At 44.5% G+C, this 19,969-nt stretch overlaps 2 protein-coding genes across 3 annotated transcripts in view; one reads left to right on the top strand and one right to left on the bottom strand.

The window, feature by feature from the left end:
• The first annotated feature begins 6,760 nt into the window (after positions 1-6,760).
• ALKAL2 (ALK and LTK ligand 2) lies at positions 6,761-12,150 on the top strand. The gene is made up of 5 exons (XM_012810586.1): positions 6,761-7,019; positions 8,202-8,255; positions 8,345-8,425; positions 11,190-11,254; positions 11,974-12,150. Exons 1-5 carry the CDS (start codon positions 6,761-6,763, stop codon positions 12,148-12,150), a joined length of 636 nt encoding a protein of 211 aa, XP_012666040.1.
• Positions 12,151-16,797: 4,647 nt separating this feature from the next.
• The window catches only part of ACP1 (acid phosphatase 1), a 14,583-nt gene continuing 11,411 nt past the window's right edge, over positions 16,798-19,969 (bottom strand). Inside the window, exons 4-6 of one of the 2 annotated variants that reach the window (XM_003798553.3) lie at positions 18,918-18,979; positions 17,187-17,292; positions 16,798-17,075 (exon numbers count right to left, since the gene is read on the bottom strand). In XM_003798553.3, coding sequence (XP_003798601.1) covers positions 16,998-17,075; positions 17,187-17,292; positions 18,918-18,979 — 246 coding nt within the window. In that variant the 3' untranslated portion in view covers positions 16,798-16,997. The remainder of the gene's footprint in view (positions 17,076-17,186; positions 17,293-18,917; positions 18,980-19,969) is intronic. The other variant, XM_003798552.3, reaches the window with a different exon arrangement.

Genomic DNA, 19,969 nt, shown 5'->3' with positions numbered 1-19,969 from the left:
AAAAAAAAAAAAAAAAACTTAAAGACTAACATTAAAATAATGATTATAAAATAAAATGTAAAGAAATAATGTAAATAATTCTAAAACATTCACAAATTGTTTTAAAACTCCTTTACATAGTGACATAAAGAAATTTAGGTTTAAAAAATTCATAATGAATAGCTCTTTCCCTCATAAAGTGCTTGTTTTAAAAGTAAATTAACCAGAGGTTCTTTAAATAACAAACATCCTTAGCACATTTAAGATCTAGTTCAATTTAAAATCCACCTATATTTCTCAGGGATACACATAAGTTACTACAAGCATATCCTTAGGGTCAGCTCTGAAAAAACACTTTGTAAAACACAAAGCCAGCCATTCAGATCGAATTTTGTTTTTGTTTTTTGAGACAGAGTTTCACTTTGTCACCCTCTGTAGAGTGCTATAGAATCAAAGCTCACAGCAACCTCAAATTCTTGGCTCAAGCAATTCTCTTGTCTCAGCCTCCCAAGTAGCTGGGACTACCAGCACCCACCACAACGCCCAGCTATGGTTTTTTTTTTGGCAGTTTTTGGCCGGGGCTGGGTTTGAACCCACCACCTCCAGTATATGGAGCTGGCGCCCTACTCCCTTGAGCCATAGGCACGGCCCAAGCCCAGCTATTTTTTTAGAGATGAGATCTTGCTCTGGCTCAGGCTGGTCTTAATTGAACCTGTGAGCTCAGGCAATCCACCTGCCTCAGCCTTCCAAAGTGCTAGGATTACAGGTGTGAGCCACTGCATCTGGCTCAGATGGAATTTCTACAGATGCTAAATGTTTGGAAGCATCTGGATGACTGATCTCATTTTTCATTTTACATATGATTGTGAGAAGAGTAGACACTGACACAGTATATAACAGTTTCTCAAAACTGAATGCATTTTACAAGATGGAGGAAATCAAACCCTTTCATACAGGGCTATTCTTTCACAAAAGAATTATGATTATGATTAAGATTATAATTATTATTATCTGCTAATCATAATGGTACACATAAAAGTAAAAATGTAATGAACTCTTTCACTTCTTGTACATACACATTATAGATAGATGACAGATAGATAGATGATAGATGGATAGAGATGTGCATGGGTAGATTAGATAGCTGGGCCCAATGAAAGCTACAAGTTTGGAGTTGAGACAAATTTCTTTTCACTATTTCCTATCACTCTGTGATTTCAATCTGCTGAAAATAAAACTTCGTATTATTGTATATACATGAAATTCACCATTAGAAATATTCATTAAGGTTTGAGGGAGAACAAATCATGAGTAATAAGAAGAGCTATCAATCCCTTTAGATAGCTATCAATTAATTTTAGCAAAATAACGCTCTAGAAAATTAACTTTTATGGCTAACACTTCAACTAGAAATGCCATGAAAAATCACACCAATCAATTCCAGGCATGTCAGTCCAGACCAGTGGTTCTCAACCTTCCTAATGTCATGGCCCTTTAATACAGTTCCTGTGGGTCATGACCCACAGGTTGAGAACCACTGGTCTACACCATCCTTAGACTGGTTACATCCCCAGGAGCATCATGGTAACCAGCGACATTGAATAAAAGCCATGCCTAGGCAAAAAGTCAAGTCTCAAAGGTTCTGAATGACGCAAACTGCACTTACTTCTTGCTCTGTATATCCAGCTACTATTTTATAATTAAAATGCAATGGAAGGTCAACTGTGAAAATACATGTCAATTAAAACATATTTTAATTTTAATAAAGTTATAGCAATTTAAAAACACAGGCTATAAAGTAAAGTATTCCTGTTTAAAGAAGGAATCTCTTCCCACTCTCCCCACTGCAGGGACAGCAATCATCCTTCACTGACACCTGCCAAATGAATGATATTTTGATCAAAATATCATTTGATTAAAATTTTAATGTGACACTGTGAGAATTGGTCATTATCATTCTTAATATGATAATTTCTGAATATGTTTTTAAAACATGTATTACAGTAATGATTACATATACAATGAAAACAACACACAGGTACCCCTTGAAGGTGCTGTGGGTTGGGTTCTAGACCACCAAAGTAAAGTGAATATTACAATAAAGCATGTCACATGAATTTTTTTGGTTTCCTATTGCATATAAAAGTTAGTTTACACAAAGCCACAGTCTACTAAGTGTGCATTAGTATTAGGTTGAAAAATGTACAAATTTTAATTAGAAAATACCTTATTAGTAAAAAGTGCTAATGGTCATCTTAGCCTTTATTGAGTTGTAATCTTTTTGGTGCAGGAGGTTCCTGATGAGATGCCTATGGCTGCAGATTTATTAGGGTGGTGGCTGCTAAAGGCTGGAGTGGTAATTTCTAAAAATAAGACCAGGAATATTTCTGCGCCAACTGACCCTTCCTTTTGCAAAAAATTTCTCTGTAGCACATGATGCTCTTTGATTCTATTTTACTCACTGAAGAACTTTCAAAATTAGAGATGATCCTTGAAAAGCCTGCTGCTGCTCTATCAACTAAGTCTGTGGAATATTCTAAATCCTTTGTTGTCAGGATACAACAGTAACACAACAGTGTCCCCAGCATCTTCTCTTGAAGTGGATTCCCTCTCAAGAAACTAGTATCTTTGCTCATCCCTGAGTAGCAACTCCTCATCTCTTACCGTTTTGTCATGAGATTATAGCAATTCAGCCACATCTTTAGGCTCCACTGCTGATTATAGTTCACGTGGTGTTCCCACAACATCTGCGGTTATTTCATTTGCTGAAGGGTTCAGCCCGTCAAAGTCACTATGAGGGTTGGAATCAACTTCTTCCAGACCCCTGTTGATGTTGATACTTTGACCTCCTCTCACAAATCATGAATGACCTTAGTGGCATCTAAGAAGGGTGAATCTTTCCCAGGTTAACATAATGGTTTAACAAATATAACATTTTAAAATATGTTGTGAATATACATTTATTTTAGAAATCTTCAAAGGCAGTTAATGTTAACTTGGGATTAAATATATACCTTCTAGGAAAAAGAGAAAAAGGCCTGCAATTGAAACACTAGAATTTTATACTATTTGTAAATTGAAAAAATAACTTGTCCACCTCATAACACTGACGTACAGTGCAGCAATGAGGACTAAATTCAACCTTTTTCCCCCCTGCTTGGTTTTCTCCCTGTGATTCAATATAGTTTTTTCAAAAAGAAAACCAAACTAAATCAAATCTAGCAAAAGAAATTATTTTTGCCAGTAGAATATAGTTTGTTGCTAATTTTATCTCTTATCTTTTTGGCTTCTTGGACCCTTGACAGAAGAAACTTCTTCACTTACCAAAGGAAGAAATTAAATTAAATTTAATTATATCACCTCTTCTTGCCTGAAACTTATAGTGATGACTTCAAGTAAATTATCTTCAGCTTTTGCAAGAAACACTGAATTTTACTGTTTCAAACTTTTTTGATAACAGTGACAGAAGTACATGGTTTTAGAGTTTGGGACCATGTAGCTCAATCACCTCATTTTGCACAAAAGAAGTGGAGTGACTAAGTGATTCATCAGCACAAGCTGAGGAGCCCTGTAGCCTTGTCCACACCTTATTTTGCCTTTGACAGCAGTTCGGAGTCCTGGACCATGGTCACAATACATGGGCTCTGGAAAGACAGGGTTCAAACCTACAGGTCAAACACTTAGGCTGTTTTTAAGTCATGGGTAGAAAGCATGGGTTTCTCCAGGCAGGGGGAAGGTCGTCCTGCAGCCAGCCCCCTGCACAACAGATGCTTCTAGTGGCCAGAGATATTCAAGGAGTTCATCCTGATATCATTATTTGAAAAGCTCAGTAAAGATTAAAAAATCAATATACCCTTTTGGCTTTTAAAAATCTGTGAAAATTGTTAATGTAAAAGGAGAGAAACCCAGAGTAATTTTAATACAGAACTTTGCAAAACTAAATGAATGAACACGAGTGTCCTATCCTTAACTGTTAGATCTCATGAACCCAGACACCAGCCAGGCCCTAGTTCCATAACTACTGTCCCCAAGAGCGCACTGGTGTCTAAGGTTGGGCTGCCACACAGCCAGGTGGCAGCAATGTCGCCCAAGAGATCCAATGATCCGTCCTGCTAAAAACTGCAAAAGAATAAAAGGATAAATTAATTACTAGCAAGGTTTCTCCGGCGGTAGCATTTGCTTATGTTAGGGTGGAGGGGAAGGTGGATCCTACTGGTATTATTTAGGGGGGAAAAAAGTGTAGCTTTTGATTGTGTAAAATACTATGTTTAAAGAGTTCATGTAAACTTAAAATAACGTGATTAGGATAATTTTTTCTTTATTTTTTTCACCATACCAAGATTTTGTTTTCAAAAACTGTTTTATACCAAAATATTCTTGCAAAAATAAAATCTCCTCGTGTTTCCATTGCGCCAGAAAAGGTGGCTAAGCCGCCCCGCAGCAGCTCGGGGACCACAGGTGGGACCGGTGAGGCGAAGGCAAGGGGAGGGGTGGGGAGAGGGTCGACTTCAGCACTGGGAGTTGCTCTCGAAAGAGGAACTTAAATTTCTTCGAGAAGGCAAGGGTTAGGGGAAAAGGGAAAAATACCTCATCTTATGTGCCTAAATCTGTTCGACATGAAATTGTACTTTTTCCTGACTGCATTTTAGCAGAAACGTTCACATTTCAGTTATTGTTGCTTGGGGAAAGATCCTTCTGTGAAATCAAACCATTTGCTTTTAAAGAGCAGCGATAAGCCCACACTCAACAGGAGGGCGGTCTGGGCCCCTCCAATACCTTCCATCTACCCAGTGTGCCCCGCACCCACAACCACCTTTCCTTCCCCGGGGAAACAGACCTACTAACGGAGGGCGGGGGAGCGAAGGTTTCACCGGCGGAGTTTTCTGGAAACCCTGGGCTGGGAAGCCTCCGGCGCACGTGCGCTCGGCCGCGACTTCGCGCGCTGCCATTGTGTAACTGCGCCGCTAATGGTGGAGGCTTTTAATCCCTGCCCACTCTCTCCCTTTCTGGTATTGTACTCACAACACCTTCCCCAGTCGCATCGCTGACTTGGAGGAAGTCCAGCTCTTGCCCAGAAAGCACCAATGGAATGGGAAAGTGCGCAACCGATTGATAATACATTTTACAAGAAAAAAATTAGAGGTAAATTGTTGAACTCTCACAAATGTGCCTGGCTACATCCAAGGAACCAAACTTTCTTAAGGACTAGCCTCTGGAGGCAAGTGCCCTCTGCAGGCGTTTCCGAGCCAGGAATTGGTGGCCTTTGGCCCGGGGTCCCGCTCAGGGCGGCCGCAGAGGTCCCAGCCGGTTCTCGCGCGGGCTGGGGGGCTGGGGGCTGTTTGGGGGGGGTCCTTCCCTCCCTCGACCGGTCTCTGCGCACATCGCAGGGCGCCCCGAACGCCGCACGCCCGATTGCCCAGCCCCCGCCTGCTGGGCCGCCCCGCCTGGGGACCCGGGCTCCAGGTCGCTCGGGGTCCCAACAGCGGCCCTAGGACGCGGCGAATCTCTACAAACGCATAGACTCTAATTGACTTATTAAATGTCGAGGCAATCAGGAGGCTCCTTTTTTAATAGCCCAAGAGCTACATTTAGACAAAAACAGATCCGAGTTCCTGGTAAAGGCGTTTCTTCTCATCCTGTCACAAGTGACAGGAACGGAGGGAAACAGACCGGGAGGGGGGAAAGGGAGGGGCGGGAGGAGGAGAAACCGGGGGAAGAGGAGGAGACGCAGAACCAGGGAGGTGGGGAGGGGAGAGGGGGCGGAGAGGAAGGGGACGGGGGAGGGGAGACCAGGAGAGGACCGGGAGGGATGGGGCGGGGGGCGGCGGGGCGTCTGACGAAGATCCGCACCGGGTTACGAGCACTTCTGCGGGTTCTAATTAAAGCCCCGCTTGGAGCCCTCGGGGACCCGCCTGACGTCGGCAGGCGCGGGGATAAGAAGCGCCCCGAGGTCCGAGGCGGGACTCGGCGCCGGCGCACCCCGGGGCGGCCGCGGTCCAGTACTCGAAGCCACCGAGTCCCCGCGTCCCCGTGTCCCATGCGCTCTGCGAGCCGGGCGCCTCCGGGCATGGAGTAGAGGGGCGCGCGTGTCCAGGCGCGAGGACAGACGCCGGGGCAGACGCGCGGACAGACGGCCGAACGCCACCGCGGCTCCCGAGCGTGGACGCAGGTAAGCAGCGGGATCCGACGCGCAGGTGACCGCAGGCGGCGCGGGCAGGTGCTGGCCAGGTCTTCCGGAACCTGGCTCGGCGGGCGTCAGGAGCCAGGGCACTACGTTGGGGCTCTTCGGCGGGTTTCGGGAACTCGGCGCCGGCCGGGGCGACAACGCACAAAGGCGAGGCTGGGAGCTTGAGTGCAGCCGCCCTGACCCGGCGCGCTGCGCTGCTTTCTGGGAGAGGGACCCCTTCTGGGAGAGGCGTCCCCCTGGGCACCGCGTGGCTCCTACAGGCTAAAGAAAGTTGCGCGGATGCTCCGTACTGCAGGGCTTCGGCGGACGCTGCCATTCCGAGGAAAGTTAGGGGCCGGAAAGCGGGGGCGAGGCGCCCGGGGGCAGGGGCTCTTCTGGCTGCTGCGGCTCAGCGTGGCTGGACATCTGCTGGCACCTCCGCCCCCGTCGCCCCCACCTGCGGTCAGGCCGGGACCACATGGGCGCCCTCCTCGGGGACCGGGCGTCCCGGCCGACCCTGGCGCGAGCGGGAGTGGCTCCCTCCCTTCCCCGCAGCCGCTGACTTACTCTCCGGCCCCCAGCCCCTCCCCGCCCAGCCCAGGACCAGAACGGACGATGCGCGGACCCGGGCGCCCCCTCCTCCTGGGGCTGTTGCTGGTGCTGGGGGCGGCGGGGCCCGGCCAGGCGCGCGCGGAGCCCCGGGAGCCCGCAGACGGGCAGACCTTGCTGCGGCTGCTTGTGGAGATCGTCCAGGAGCTCAAGAAACACCAGTCCGGGGAGTACGCGAGGCCGCAGCCCCACGGCGGGCAGGACTGCGCTCCCGCTCACAGCCAGGTCCTGGACTTCGGGCCTTCGCAGGACGAGCAGAGAGTGGGTGAGTCTGAGACACCAGGACGAGATTGTGCTGAAAGAGAATCGGTGTTGGGAAACACACTTCAGAAAGAGAACACAATTTTGATCATTTTTTTAAACGAGATTTTTTAAAAAAGAAAAATTAAATAGTAGCAATAGGAGGTCCACACTCCAGTCCTTCTAGGTAACCATCCTAACCCTCTCTGGCAAGTGTGAGCTGGTACCCAAGTCACTATTTTCCGCACATAATTGTTATCTGTTATTTTCGAAATGTAAGTATTTTCAGCAAAGCATTTTCAACTGAGAAATGTTCCAGAGGTCTCCTGAAGCGGGGCCTTTTCCAGTGGCTGCCCCAGGGGGAATTCCCCAGGAAAGCATGTAAGCTTTTAATGCTTTCATGACACAATTAGGTCAAATATGATAAGGTCAATTTTACGTAGATCGGCTAAAGTTAGGAGTAATTGAAGACTGACGCTGGGGAGATGCCCCAGCCTCACTGCGGAGATGCTGGAAGGGGGCAGCAGTCCTCCTGGTGACAGGCTGGCATCACTCACCACCAGGGCCAAGTCTCTGGTTGAAAACAGAGGATGCAAATGATTACAGATTACTGTAAAAAAGCAAAACAAAAAGCCGAAATGAGGATGACAGTGGGACCCTTGCCGGTGTCCTGTGCAGAGAACTGTGGTAGAGGTTTGCTTGAAAGAGTCTCTCCCTAGGAGTTTCATCTTGTACCCCAGGCTAATGTATGCTTCTGCCTTGCAAACTGGTGGTCATAAAGGCATCAAATCCTTGTTCTAAATAGTTTTCTAGAAAAGGTAATCTTTCATAACAATTTTTTGTTTGAGGGTCAGGTTTTCTTTCTAGAACTTCAAAATGTTGTGAGATTTAATTCCCAAGCTCTTCAAAATAAAAGTGTCAAAAAAGTCATTAATACAGTGAAAGCTGTACCTTTAAGGACTCTATACTCTGGAGGTAGAGAATAGATAATATTGAAGTTTTATGAGCAGTTAATTAATACAATTTGAAAAAGATATGTCCCTGATCATAAGACTTTGCACTGTGTCCCATATAACAATCAAGGTGCTCCAATCTGTTTTTGTTTTTTTAGTTCAATGTAACATTTAATGCAGAGTTCCCAACTACTTAAGATCACCTTAAAAAATGCTTCATTCAGGCAATATAATAATTATTTTCTCTGAAACAGAAATTGTTCCTCGAGATCTGAGGATGAAGGACAAGTTTTTAAAACACCTTACAGGTAAGTTTTCTCCTCATCCCTCACTCCCCTGAGCTCCGTGCTGCCCCATGCATGCATGTTCCTGATCTGTTTCCCCTTCTGTGTTCCAGGCCCTCTTTATTTTAGTCCAAAGTGCAGCAAACATTTCCACAGACTTTATCACAACACCAGAGACTGTACCATTCCTGCATGTAAGTAACGACTTTAGAATTCTTTGTAAATATAAACACAGTGTAGACAGCTGTCTTCACATCTTCCATTTCATCCAATGGGACTATGGCATTAGGGGCCAAGATGATCAGAGCCCTGAAGAAGGTGATGCCAAACTGAAAATCATTTACAGCCACTGGGACAATCAACTTTTGAAATGAGTTTACCTCTTCCATTCACATTCTCCTTTTGTTCATCAATTCTGGCATGAAGGCTGTATATGTCCACTCAACTGTGACAACCACACAAATGTTGAGAATGAGTCACTTTTTTTATGACTTCTGCCCAGGGCTGTCCTCTGGGTATAAAGAACCAGGTTGCCTGGACCATTCCAGTGGAGCTTCTTCCACAGGCTTCTTCTTTTATCAGTAAGTGTAACCTCTTCACCCAGGAATTTTACTATTTCAAAATTCTTGGGGTTTTGGTGGCTTCATCTCCAGTTCAGAAGTGCAGAGCTGCCCTCGAGAACTGCCCTCGGTGGCCTAGCGCCCAGCAGCAGCTTTCTCCCCTGCAGGTCTTCTGGTATGTACCTTCACAAAACACATATTCCCCATGAAGTAGCTCTCTCTGCCTTACAAAACAGAGAATGACAAGGACTTAGACTGACAGAGTCTGAGCCACCTGCTATGTCAGGACTCCTGTTTTCTCCCTGAGGCCCACAGGAGGAAACCTGTGTGCACACCAGGAATCTCGCTACCTGGTCTCAGCAAACCAGACTTGCCTGTCCTGCCTAACCAAAAAGAAAAAAAAAAAAAAAAAGATTTACATGAGGTAGAAGTTTCTATTTTCTTTTTTAGGCAGCAAAGTTACTCCAAATAGTGACCACCATTATTTGTAGGGCTTCTTCACTGATCTGTGCTAGTGACACTCAGCCAGCCAGTGGCACCTGCAGCACTTTGCAGACAAGGCTGAGGCCTGTGCACATCTAACATGTCACACCACCAGGAGGAGCCCTGGGCCTGCATGCCCCAGCCAGGCACTGTCCTAATGCTGAGGCTAGCACACTCTCCCTACGGTTTTGTCTCAAGTGCCACTCAAGGGCACCCACCGGCCCCCTCATCCAGGCCCTGTGGACCTATGACAGTGTTGCTCCCTTAGATTCCATGGAAATGGAATCATCTTGTTAGAGAATTACTGACCTGTTTTCCTGGGGCCACAGGCCCTTGTCATCTTTATTCTTTAAAATAGGCATGTATTTTATATTCAATATTCTCTTAAAATAATAGGATCATAGATTCTAAATGTGAAAGTGACCTTTGGGTCATCACATCTTACTTTTTATCTATGGATGAGGAAGGAGAGAGTTTACATCAATAGTCATGCAGTTAGCAGCAACAAAGCTAGGACGAGGGTCTTATGCCCACATCTGCTACCTCCTTTTGCTCACAGTGACTCAGCTGTGTGACACAAGACTTCTGGTCACAACCCATCCTGGGTCTTCAAGGGTGAGAAACTGGCATATCGAGTGCATTGAGACAGCAGCTCCTTAGGTGATTTCCTCTCCTCTTCTCCCATCAAGAACTGCAAAGCAGAAGCTGGACTGCATCTGTGCTGCTTTAGGCTGCAGAGAAGAAAATCCCTGGACTCCCAGGATGTGAGAACTGAAGGGAGCTTAGAGGGGTCTCACTCAAAGTACGTCCCAAATGGTGTTTGTTGGAAATGCAGAACTAAGTCTCATCCAGACTTACTGGGGAAAGTCTGCACCCTAATAAGGTTCTCAGATGACATGTGTCACATCAGGGTTCCAGAGGTGTTCCTGGAGACACTGGGATGGCAGAGGGACAGGTGCTCAGCTGGGATCCTAGACATGCAAATTGAACTCACACACTCTGCTGCACCCTGACATGTAACGGATTTGGGAAAACTGCTTCTATGAGTAGGTGCCTCCTGGGAAGAGCAGATGACCCAGCTGTCAGTAGTTAGATCATTTTTTCCTCTTTGAACCCAAACAAAACGTGCTGTAAATATTTAGAAGGAATATTTTTAGAAGTAGATTTAGCTATGTATCTAACATATTATATGTATTTATTTTTATTTGCTCATTTATTCACATTCTCATCATGAACTCTTCCATTTTCAAGTAGGATTTTGCCATTTTTGAGAAATGGATTTCAGTAATTTATAAACTATTGCTGCTTTCTAAAGAACCTCATCCTGAGGAAAGTCTCATGGCCGTGATCATTAAACCTCACTCGCTTTCTCTGCAGAAGCCCCTGTCTGAATGGCAGAGGGGGACATTATTTCACCTGTCAGGAGCAGTGGTCTGTAAGCAGAAATCAGTGTATGGCCTCCTTCCTCACTCAGTCCAGTCCAGGACTTTGCTCTGCAACTTGACTTTCAGCCTACTTTCTTTGAAATTTTAATACTGTTTTTTTGTGTCATAGTCAACTCAGGTTGGGGCTCAGTCTGCAAAGCCTGTGTCAGTGTGCTCTGATGGCCTCTGAGGGGAGAGAGGGGCAGCCAGAGCTCCCAGGCTGGACACTCTGTGCCTGCCTGCCTCACCCCAGCTGCCAGTTACATTACCTGACTTCCGCCATGTGATGATAAAGCCCTTGAAGTATCATAAATTATTAAACCAGCAACTCAGAATCCATGATTTCAGTTGACAGACTTCATACTGCTCCAGGGAATCCAGAATATTAAAAAAAAAAATAAATGGCTTTAGCAGTTAACATACTTGCAAAAAAAATTGTTTAATTGTTGTTCAAGTAACTGATGGAAGTGTGTGATTTATTTCTACTGCAGACTATAAAAGATGTGCCCGACTCCTCACTCGGCTGGCGGTCAGCCCAGCATGCGTGGAGGGAAAGGTAAGCCTACACAGCGGCTTTGGGGCACACCCGGAGGAGCTGAACCACACCTGGGACATGAAAAACTCAAGGGAGTTAAGACACACACATTCTTTGGCTAACATAGCTCTACTTTTGAGTAAAGCTGACACGATGCTCAAATCATCTCAAAATGTTGGCCTTAAATAAGAGGTGCCCCCTGCTGGCATAGCCACAGGGCCTTGGGCAGCATAATGAATTATCCATAGGACAGTCTGCATGTTACTCCAAAACATGGTACATCAGCACATCACTCTGTGCATACACCAGGCACACACTTAAAATCAGTCCTGTCCCATGGGGCTTTCACTTGCCCACTGACATGCACAGTGAGTATATGATGGCCCTATCTCTGCAGATTCTGTGATGCCCAGTAGAAGTGTGGGCCTCTTACTGTGCCAGTCAGCTCAGGGAACAGCTCTCCTGAGTGTTCCTGTTGGTGCTGTTCCTTCATAACTCCTAAAGGAAGCACAAAGGCACCAGCAGCACACAGGCTGAACTCTGTGCAGTGGCCTCCCGGGGGGCTGGTAAGGAACACGTAACACGCCTGCCAGCCACACAGCAGCCACACTGATGCAATGCCACAGAACTCAGTCACTTTAGACAGAGAGACACTTCGGTGTCACCAGTCTTGCACTTACGTGTCCTGTGTGGCACTGTTTGTCTACACTGCACAAATGAGACTTGCTTCCTGCCTGTAGACAGCTGTCCAGGAACCCTCCTCACAAAGGGAAGTTCCATTTTCTGAGTGGCCGCACTGGTTTGCCTCCTGTAAGGTGGATCAGAGGGTGGGTGCTCTCACTGGGCAGCTGGGCAACAGTGAGGGGTTGGGCGCCAAGGGCAGCAGGGAGGCAGGTGCTGAGCAGGCAGAGCTGTGAGCAAGGGAGGTGGTGTGGGGTGCAGCAAGTGACCACATGGGCCCACGAGCTGGCATCCAACACAGTCCACCTACTGCACTTTCTCTTTGGGGAGGTGAAGGCATGCTTGGCTCCTCTTCCCAGTCCGATATCCTAGTTTCTTATCTACCAGCTGAGATGAGATGGTACCAGAAAAAGACCTTTTTCTTTTTAAATCAATGAATGAATGTACAAGGTGTGACAGTTAAATTCTTAAACATACCCTACAAAAAGTGCTTCCCACCTCATTGCTGAACATCACTAGTCATCACTAGACTCCCTTCAGAAGCTGTGCACCAACCCCAGTGCCTAGTCCACCCTTCAAAGCAAATTTTCTAGGATGAGTTTGCAAACTTAATTGTTGGACCTGTATTACCACCCTGGTGTTCATTCCAGAAAGAGTTCCAGAATTGCTTTGAAGGGTTGTCTGGGTAGGCACTGGCATTGGTGCATAGCTTCCCAAGGGGCATACTTTAAAGGTGACCATAGTGATATTCAGCAATGAGGTGTAGAGCACTTTTTCTAGGGTGAGTTCTCAAACTTAATTGTCAGGCCATATATATGTTTCTGCAAATCACCCCAAGGAGATACGGCAGGGAGAAGAAAATGTTATTAACATTTTGTCCACTGCTGCTGCTTTATTGTTACATTATCACCCTTTACAGACAGAACCAGGCACATCCTCAGAAAACATGTACATACCTCCCCCAACTGACTGCTCCAGTGATGGAGCTTAGACACATGGAATTAATGCCTCCTGATTCCCCTGTGCTAGGCTGCACCCAACACACCCTGGGCAGGCTCTGAGGACAGGGTCCCAGCATGTGGGCAGGCCTGGTCATGGTGTACAGCACTGCTGCCCTTTGCCTTCACTTCCCCAGCCTGTACTAGTCAATCAGAATGTGACTGTGCAAGAAATACATGAAAAGTGACAGGGTTAGGCACATGTCCCCATCACCTGGGCAGTTCCACATGGCACTGGTTACTGCTGTAGCAGCAGGAGCAGGCTGCAGATGAAGCAGATGAAGTCCCCTCCCAAAACCACACCAAGACTTGGTCTGGAATGCAGGACTTTGGCAGGAAAGCACTGTCCTTTCCAAAGCTTAACTGACCACCTCAGGCCAAAAGAAACTGCATTTCAGCAGCGCCCCCTAAGAGTCACACAATCATCTGGACTTCACAGGTAAGTGAGAAGCCTGAACTCTAGAATATTCTCAAAAAATTGCAGTTTTATTAAGTACCTAGTTTAGTCTTTTACCTGCAGCCTAATTTTAGTAATCTTTAAGCTTATTATTCTTGTAAAATAAACAGCATACCATAGTTTAGGACAGTCTAAAGTGGAGTGCTAGAAATGGCAGCGCTCAACCTTGAAGCTGTTAGCCGTGCTAGCCCTTGTGAGCACCTACAGCTGCCTGGCCATTTCCCCCATTGCCACAAATTAGCTCATTGGGGACTGACTCACTGAGGACTCTGATGGCACATGTGAGGTTCAGCACTGCTCCTCAGCTTTAATAAGCATTCAAAGATACTTATAATTTCTGTTCCTTCAGCACAGTAGACACATAGTAACTGCAGAATTAAGTCAGACAGAATAAAAGAGGCTACACTTTGGGAACATAGAGAAATATACCTGCACACTGAGATGCCTCAGTAAACGTTATATCCCATACCTGAGTCTTACAGATTTGATAATTAAGTGTAATAGTTAAGTGAAACCAACTTTTGTTTTCAGCAGTGAGCTGAGATGTGCAGGAGTGAAGGAGCAGGACACAGAAACCATGAGAAGTGCCTTGGAAACCAGCAGGGAAACAGAACTATCTTTATAAACACATTCCCTCGTCTACAAGAGATTTATTTTTGCAGACTTCCATAATTCTTCTGAGTTTTCTATGTTGTTGACACTTTACAGATATGTATTCAGTAAATCAGTGTACTCGACAGTGACACTTTGCCACTATTTTAAAAACCAAGAGAATGCTCCACATTTGACATGCAGTGCTATTAAATGCATTATTTCATTTTCCTGATTAGGTGAAATCACAAAGAATAATTAATGGGCAGAATCTTAAACTATATTTTCATATAGCATACAGTATGATTTGATACTTTGTATTACTTTTACAATTAAATTCCCAGAGTTTAATTTGAAAAGGCATTAAAAATAAAAATAAAACTTCAGTTGTGTTTTGGAGACAGAAGAGTGAAAATCTGTGAATATATCCAAGCTAATTCCATTTGTCCTTTGTATCATAAATGTAAAATAGTATGCATTGTTGTGCAGTATGTAAATACTGTAAATAAATACGGTAATAAATGAAGTGTTTGTTATAATGCCGGTCTCCAAAGTGACTCCTACCCTCTACCAAGATCACTGTTGAGACTTAAGATTTGCACATCTACACAGAGATCACAACACTAGCAGAATGTCAGAGAATGGATAACTAACATTTTTTACAAATAGAAGCTACTATATACTATATAGTGGCATAATTGAGCCTGATTTGGAAGTAAACATCCCGAATAAGGTTGTTGCCATTATCTCCCACGATTTTGTAATCATGAAAACATTAAACCTTAAGGCTTCTAAGCAGTCTCAGATTTTTACAGGTAAATACATTTCAAACAAATCTAGTTGGATTCCATTTTAAAAGATAAAGTGGGAGCCAGCAAAGCAATGCATTTCCCAGTTGTGTCTGCTCTCATGAACAGATGCACTATCTGGATGCAGCATGAGGACAGGGCCATCGGGAGTTGTCAGGAGCCCTGATTTCTGTCTGAGGAGCTGTATTTATATACATAAACATCACAGACCATGAAGACAGAAGAGCAAAGACTTTCCTCGCTTTCAGATGAAGCCATCACTGAGTGACAAGGACAGGATCTTTTAAGTGTTTTCATGGAATCCTGCTTTCGGACTGTAGCAAATTACTTGGTCTTTTCTTCCCAATTTTTCATCTTCTGGGATATAATCAAACACCCACTCTGTTTACTGTCCCAAGTCTGTCTGAGTAGCTCCACCAGGAGCAAGACCCACTCAGCAAGTAAACTGCCTTCCTGTGGCGATCCTGTGGTCCTTCCACGCAGCATGGTGGGGAAGCTACCCCCTCTGGTCCAGCAGACATCAGCATGGGGCCCCTCTGCCCCTGCGACCCTCATGGTACCCAGAACAGGCACTGGACCAAGAGGCCTGCATCACCCCTTCCTCTAAACTCTTCCTGTTCTTCTAGGCTAGGGGTCCTCAAACTTTAAACAGGGGCCCAGTTCACTGTCCCTCAGACCGTTGGAGGGCTAGACTGCGGCCCCCGGGATGAGTCAGCTGCTAAGCAAGACAGGCAGCGGTGGCAAAAACACCCGGTGGGGTGGATAAATGTCCCAGGTGGGCTGCATGTTGCCTGCAGGCCGTAGTTTGAGGACGCCTGTTCTAGGCAATGATCCGCTCAGCCTTTGGATGAGAATTTCTCTCTCTTTTTTTTTTTTAAAGTAAAAGTTATCCCAGAATTTGAAGATACCAATGATGAATGGAAAATCAAGACAGGGAAGACAGCAAACTGTCACTCACCTGCTCCATAGGAGCCATCTAGGGAGGCCCTGGGCAAAGCTACTTCCAGCAAGGGACCTTACGCTTCTTTCATGAACAAAACACAGGCAGCAAGGTGCCCATTTTCACCACTTAACTTAATACTGAAGATAAATATGCACTTAAAACACAGATCATTTGATAAAACACTACAGGCAATGCTTTTGAATGTTTCTTCACTTGTCAATAAAAAGCAGGCAGACACCAGATTTATATCTCAGTTGTATTTTTATAACTCCCCAGTTTAAGAAAACAGTATTTTCTGACATATCCATATGAATTTGAGATTATCTTAAAGTACATAGAAATTACCTGTATTTGTCTCTAAATTAAATGCTGCTAACATACCAACATTTAAGCATGCTAGTATCATAGAACTTTTCCCAGCATTTTATATTATTTTTTCCCAGCTAAGCCAATTTATATTCAACATCTAGGTTACACATGCATCAAAAAAGATAGACGAGCTTCTCAACTGACCACAGATAAACCAGCATACAAGTATCCTCCTTTCTGGATATAATTAAGCTGGCAGAGGCAAAGTAGTTCAAAATGGAGCAAATGATCTGACCTCCTCAGGAAATAATCTAGGCAAAAGCCAAGTATTAAAGGTGCTAAAGACGGATTCCACAAATCTTTTAAATATACAAGTGTGCACTATGGGTGTGTGCGAATTAAAACATTTCCAATCTACACTTTTAGTTCCCTTGGAGGGAGCTACTTTCACTTACGAATTAAAACATTTCTAATCTACACTTTTAGTTCCCTTGGAGGGAGCTACTTTCACTTTTCACACACTGCATACTCAATGCCAGTAGAGAGGTGGCCCAGGAGAGCAGAGGGCACTGTCCATCCAGCTATCCACATCAACTTACTCAAGAGGTAGACTAGGTTATCCAAGTCTCAAGAGGCATAGGTGATGACCTGGGCCGTCAAGTGAGGTTTGACATCGTGTTTACTCAGTTCTATATCCTTTTTGCTCCACTAATTTTGTAATTAGGGCAAAGTAAGGGGTTCAAGTAATCCACAAATTCTTGCTATTCCCCATAAACTGTTAGAATCAAAGATTTTTATTTATTCTTCTGCCAAACACAACTGATTTCATTCTGCAATTATTTTTTAAGGTAAGAAACAGATCAACTGAAGAAAGAGCTGGGGCTACGGAGCGTCACTGCACCTAAGCCCCTGGCCTGACACAGGCAGAGCCTCGGGGGGTCAAGGTGCTATCAGCTGCAGCTGTGCAGACCCAGCCTCAGTGGGCCTTCTCCAGGAACGCCCTGCAGCACCTGACACATTGCTGGTACACCGTCTCGAAGTCGGAGTCATTCCCCTAAAGGACAGGAAGAAAAAAGTCCTTAAGAAAACTGTACTCTGCTGTTTTACATGGCAGGATGCAGACATGATGTCTTCACCTCAGCCCTGAAGTGTGAACTATACTTACATAGTAGGGATCTTCAATGATAAGTTGCTTTTGTGGATCATAGCTCCCAAGTAGTTCAATTTTAGCTTTGCAGTTTTTAACTTGATTACTTTTTCTATTCAAATCTCTGCAAAATTGAAACATGAACTTAATTTTTCCGATCTACGGTTTCAAGGACATTGCTAGGGTTTTATGATACATTCGTATCAAAATCCAGCAAAGGTAACCTGATATGAAATGAAACAATATTCAGCAGAGGGGCATAGCCCCTTCTGTGGCTGGTGGCCACTGCCCTGCCTCTTAGGCACATTCTCACTGGTGTTGTTACACAAAATAAACACCTTAAGTCAAACAGTAAGTTTCTTCTCCTGCGAAAGACACTGAGACAATCAATCAAAAGACAATGTTTCAGAGATGAAACAGGTGACAGGATTTCTCAGAAATCCATGTGAACCAAATCCCTACTGTCCCCTCTGACATCTCAGCACAGTATATCATGCAGTGTTAGTTTCGTTCACTACTCTTCCTTCTCTGACTCCTCAAGCCCTGCCCAAGCTGAAAACGCAGCTCCACACTTGGCGCCTTCCACCTTTAGCTTTTACAAGAAAAAGAAAAGCTGAGCTACATCTTGCTCACTCCCCCATTTGTTAAACAAATTTCAAGGGAGCATTGGTGATACCTCAGGCAGGGGCTGGGCATGGGGAAGGAACCCCATAGCCAAGAGCCTTCAGATCCCAAGCTGTGTGGTCAGGGTGCTGAGAGGGAGCTGCAGGAAGCCTCAGTCTAATGGATAACCTGGCTGCAGTAACAGGCAGCAGGATGCTGAACCACAAGGGACAAAAAAGAGCTTCCAAGTAAAGGCAGGAGCATTTGCAAGTACAGACCCTGGAGCAAGCAGCTTGCTACACACACACACACACACACTGCATACTCAACGCCAGTCAAGGCGGACCGGGTCTTCTTACTAGATGGTTTTTACAATTCCTATCAGCTATAGTGTAAATGAGAACAAAAAAAAGTTAAGACTTGAAAAAAAAAAAGGGAAATGTAAGCATTTCAAGGAAGATTCTAATTAATTAAAAATAAATACATGAATAAAACTGTTCACCCCCACATAAGCAATTAAAAGTATAGTTCTCTTCATCAAAAACATGAAATATTATGAATTAGCAGTGATGGAAATTAGTTAAGTTCTTGGTTGCACTGAACTAACATGAGTTCTGGTCAGTGCAGTGGCAGGAGGAGTGGCAGGATCCTGCTTCTCTAAGCCCAGGCCTAAAGTCCCACCACACCCACTCGCTAGTTCTATGAACTTGGAAAGTAATGTAACCTCACTGTTCTTCAGTTTCCTCTCTGAGAAGATGGGGTAATAATATGAGAAGGAAGAAGTACTTTGGCATGGGAAACAATGAAATACTACACTGCCCAAGAACCATCACACCAGTAACAAAATCACTCTCTTGCAAAATTATACATTTCCTTGTACAGAACTACATGTCACAGATCAGTTAACCTTCCAATTAAATCATGCTAGTTGGACTTTTTCTTATCTAAGGTATATCTCTCTGTAAATATACCCCTAAGTCTAGATTACTCTAAATTTCTTGCCATTCTAAATAAAATATTCTGTATACTATCACCTCCAGCGTCTATTAAAAACTTTCAGATAAAAAAGTCACTTTGACAACAAACAATTTGGCCTTTTACTGAACTGAGAGTCAAACAGAAATAACACTTTACGAACATGATTACCTCAGATTGCTTTCATCCATACATAGTATATAATCAAATGTGAGGAAGTCTTCTTTGGTAATCTAAAATCGAATAAAAGTCAAAATAGAGTGTTTATACATATGCTGTCCAAGCCTAGAAGATCCAAAGCAGTACTTAAAAAGAAATGCTACATTTCTGTCTGTTACTCAGCAACTAACAAATAAATAATGTACAGCGCTTTTAAGTAAAAACAGTTAACTTATTTCCCAAAGTTGTACTGCAAAGAAATTTCATATTGTTAAATTCCTTTTAATAATCATGAACAGTAGAACAGCAGACACGACATTTACACTTCAGCTCCCCACTCTTAGTAACAAAGCACAATTCAGTCAATTCATGGAATCACCTTCATCTCAACTCTACCTTCATTCCACAAGTCTGAACAGTCCAGACCCCAGGGTTATACACCAAGACAACAGACAGACCCTGCCCTGGGGAGCTGCCCTTCCAGGAGGCAAAAGCCCCAGGAAGCACAAATGCCCCAGAGGAAAGATGAAGGGGAGCAAGGGACATGGGGAAGGTGGAGTGCATCCAAGTGGTCAGAAGGTTCCCCGAGGAGGAAACACATATGCAGGGGCAGCTAAGACCCTTTTGCATTCTTAGAGAATGTGCCCAGTGCAGACCTGACGTAGAAGGAATACAACTCAGTATCCTGCTCATGCTAACGAGAAAACACACCACTGTGCTCTGACATGATTTATAAATTAGCCCATTTATAACATAACAAAATACAATTTTGTGAATTTTGACTGCTACAAATGACAGAATACACACCGATGAATAGATGAAAATAATTTTCCAGCTCGGCGCCTATAGCTTAAGCGGCTAAGGTGCCAGCCACATACACCAGAGCTTAAGGGTTAGAATCCAGCCTGGGTCTGCCAAACAACAATGACAACTACAACCAAAAAAAGCCAGACATTGTGGCTGGCACCTGTAGTCCCAGCTATTTGGGAAGTTGAGGCAAGAGAATTGCTTAAACCCAAGAGTTGAAAGTTGCTGTGAGCTGTGATGCCACAGCACTCTACTCA

This window comes from Otolemur garnettii, unplaced genomic scaffold (assembly GCF_000181295.1).
Source record: "Otolemur garnettii isolate 467f Iridium unplaced genomic scaffold, OtoGar3 scaffold00139, whole genome shotgun sequence".
Classification (NCBI taxonomy): Eukaryota; Metazoa; Chordata; class Mammalia; order Primates; family Galagidae; genus Otolemur; species Otolemur garnettii.
Note: the sequence above shows the minus strand (reverse complement) of the source record. Positions and strands in the feature narration are given on the sequence as shown.

Bases quoted from the DNA above. Each gene is read 5' to 3' on its own strand.
- ALKAL2 (XM_012810586.1), top strand. From the start codon at position 6,761: ATGCGCGGACCCGGGCGCCCCCTCCTCCTGGGGCTGTTGCTGGTGCTG. The intron at 7,020-8,201 runs GTGAGTCTGAGA...TCTCTGAAACAG, and splicing joins GCAGGACGAGCAGAGAGTGG to AAATTGTTCCTCGAGATCTG. The intron at 8,256-8,344 runs GTAAGTTTTCTC...TCTGTGTTCCAG, and splicing joins GTTTTTAAAACACCTTACAG to GCCCTCTTTATTTTAGTCCA.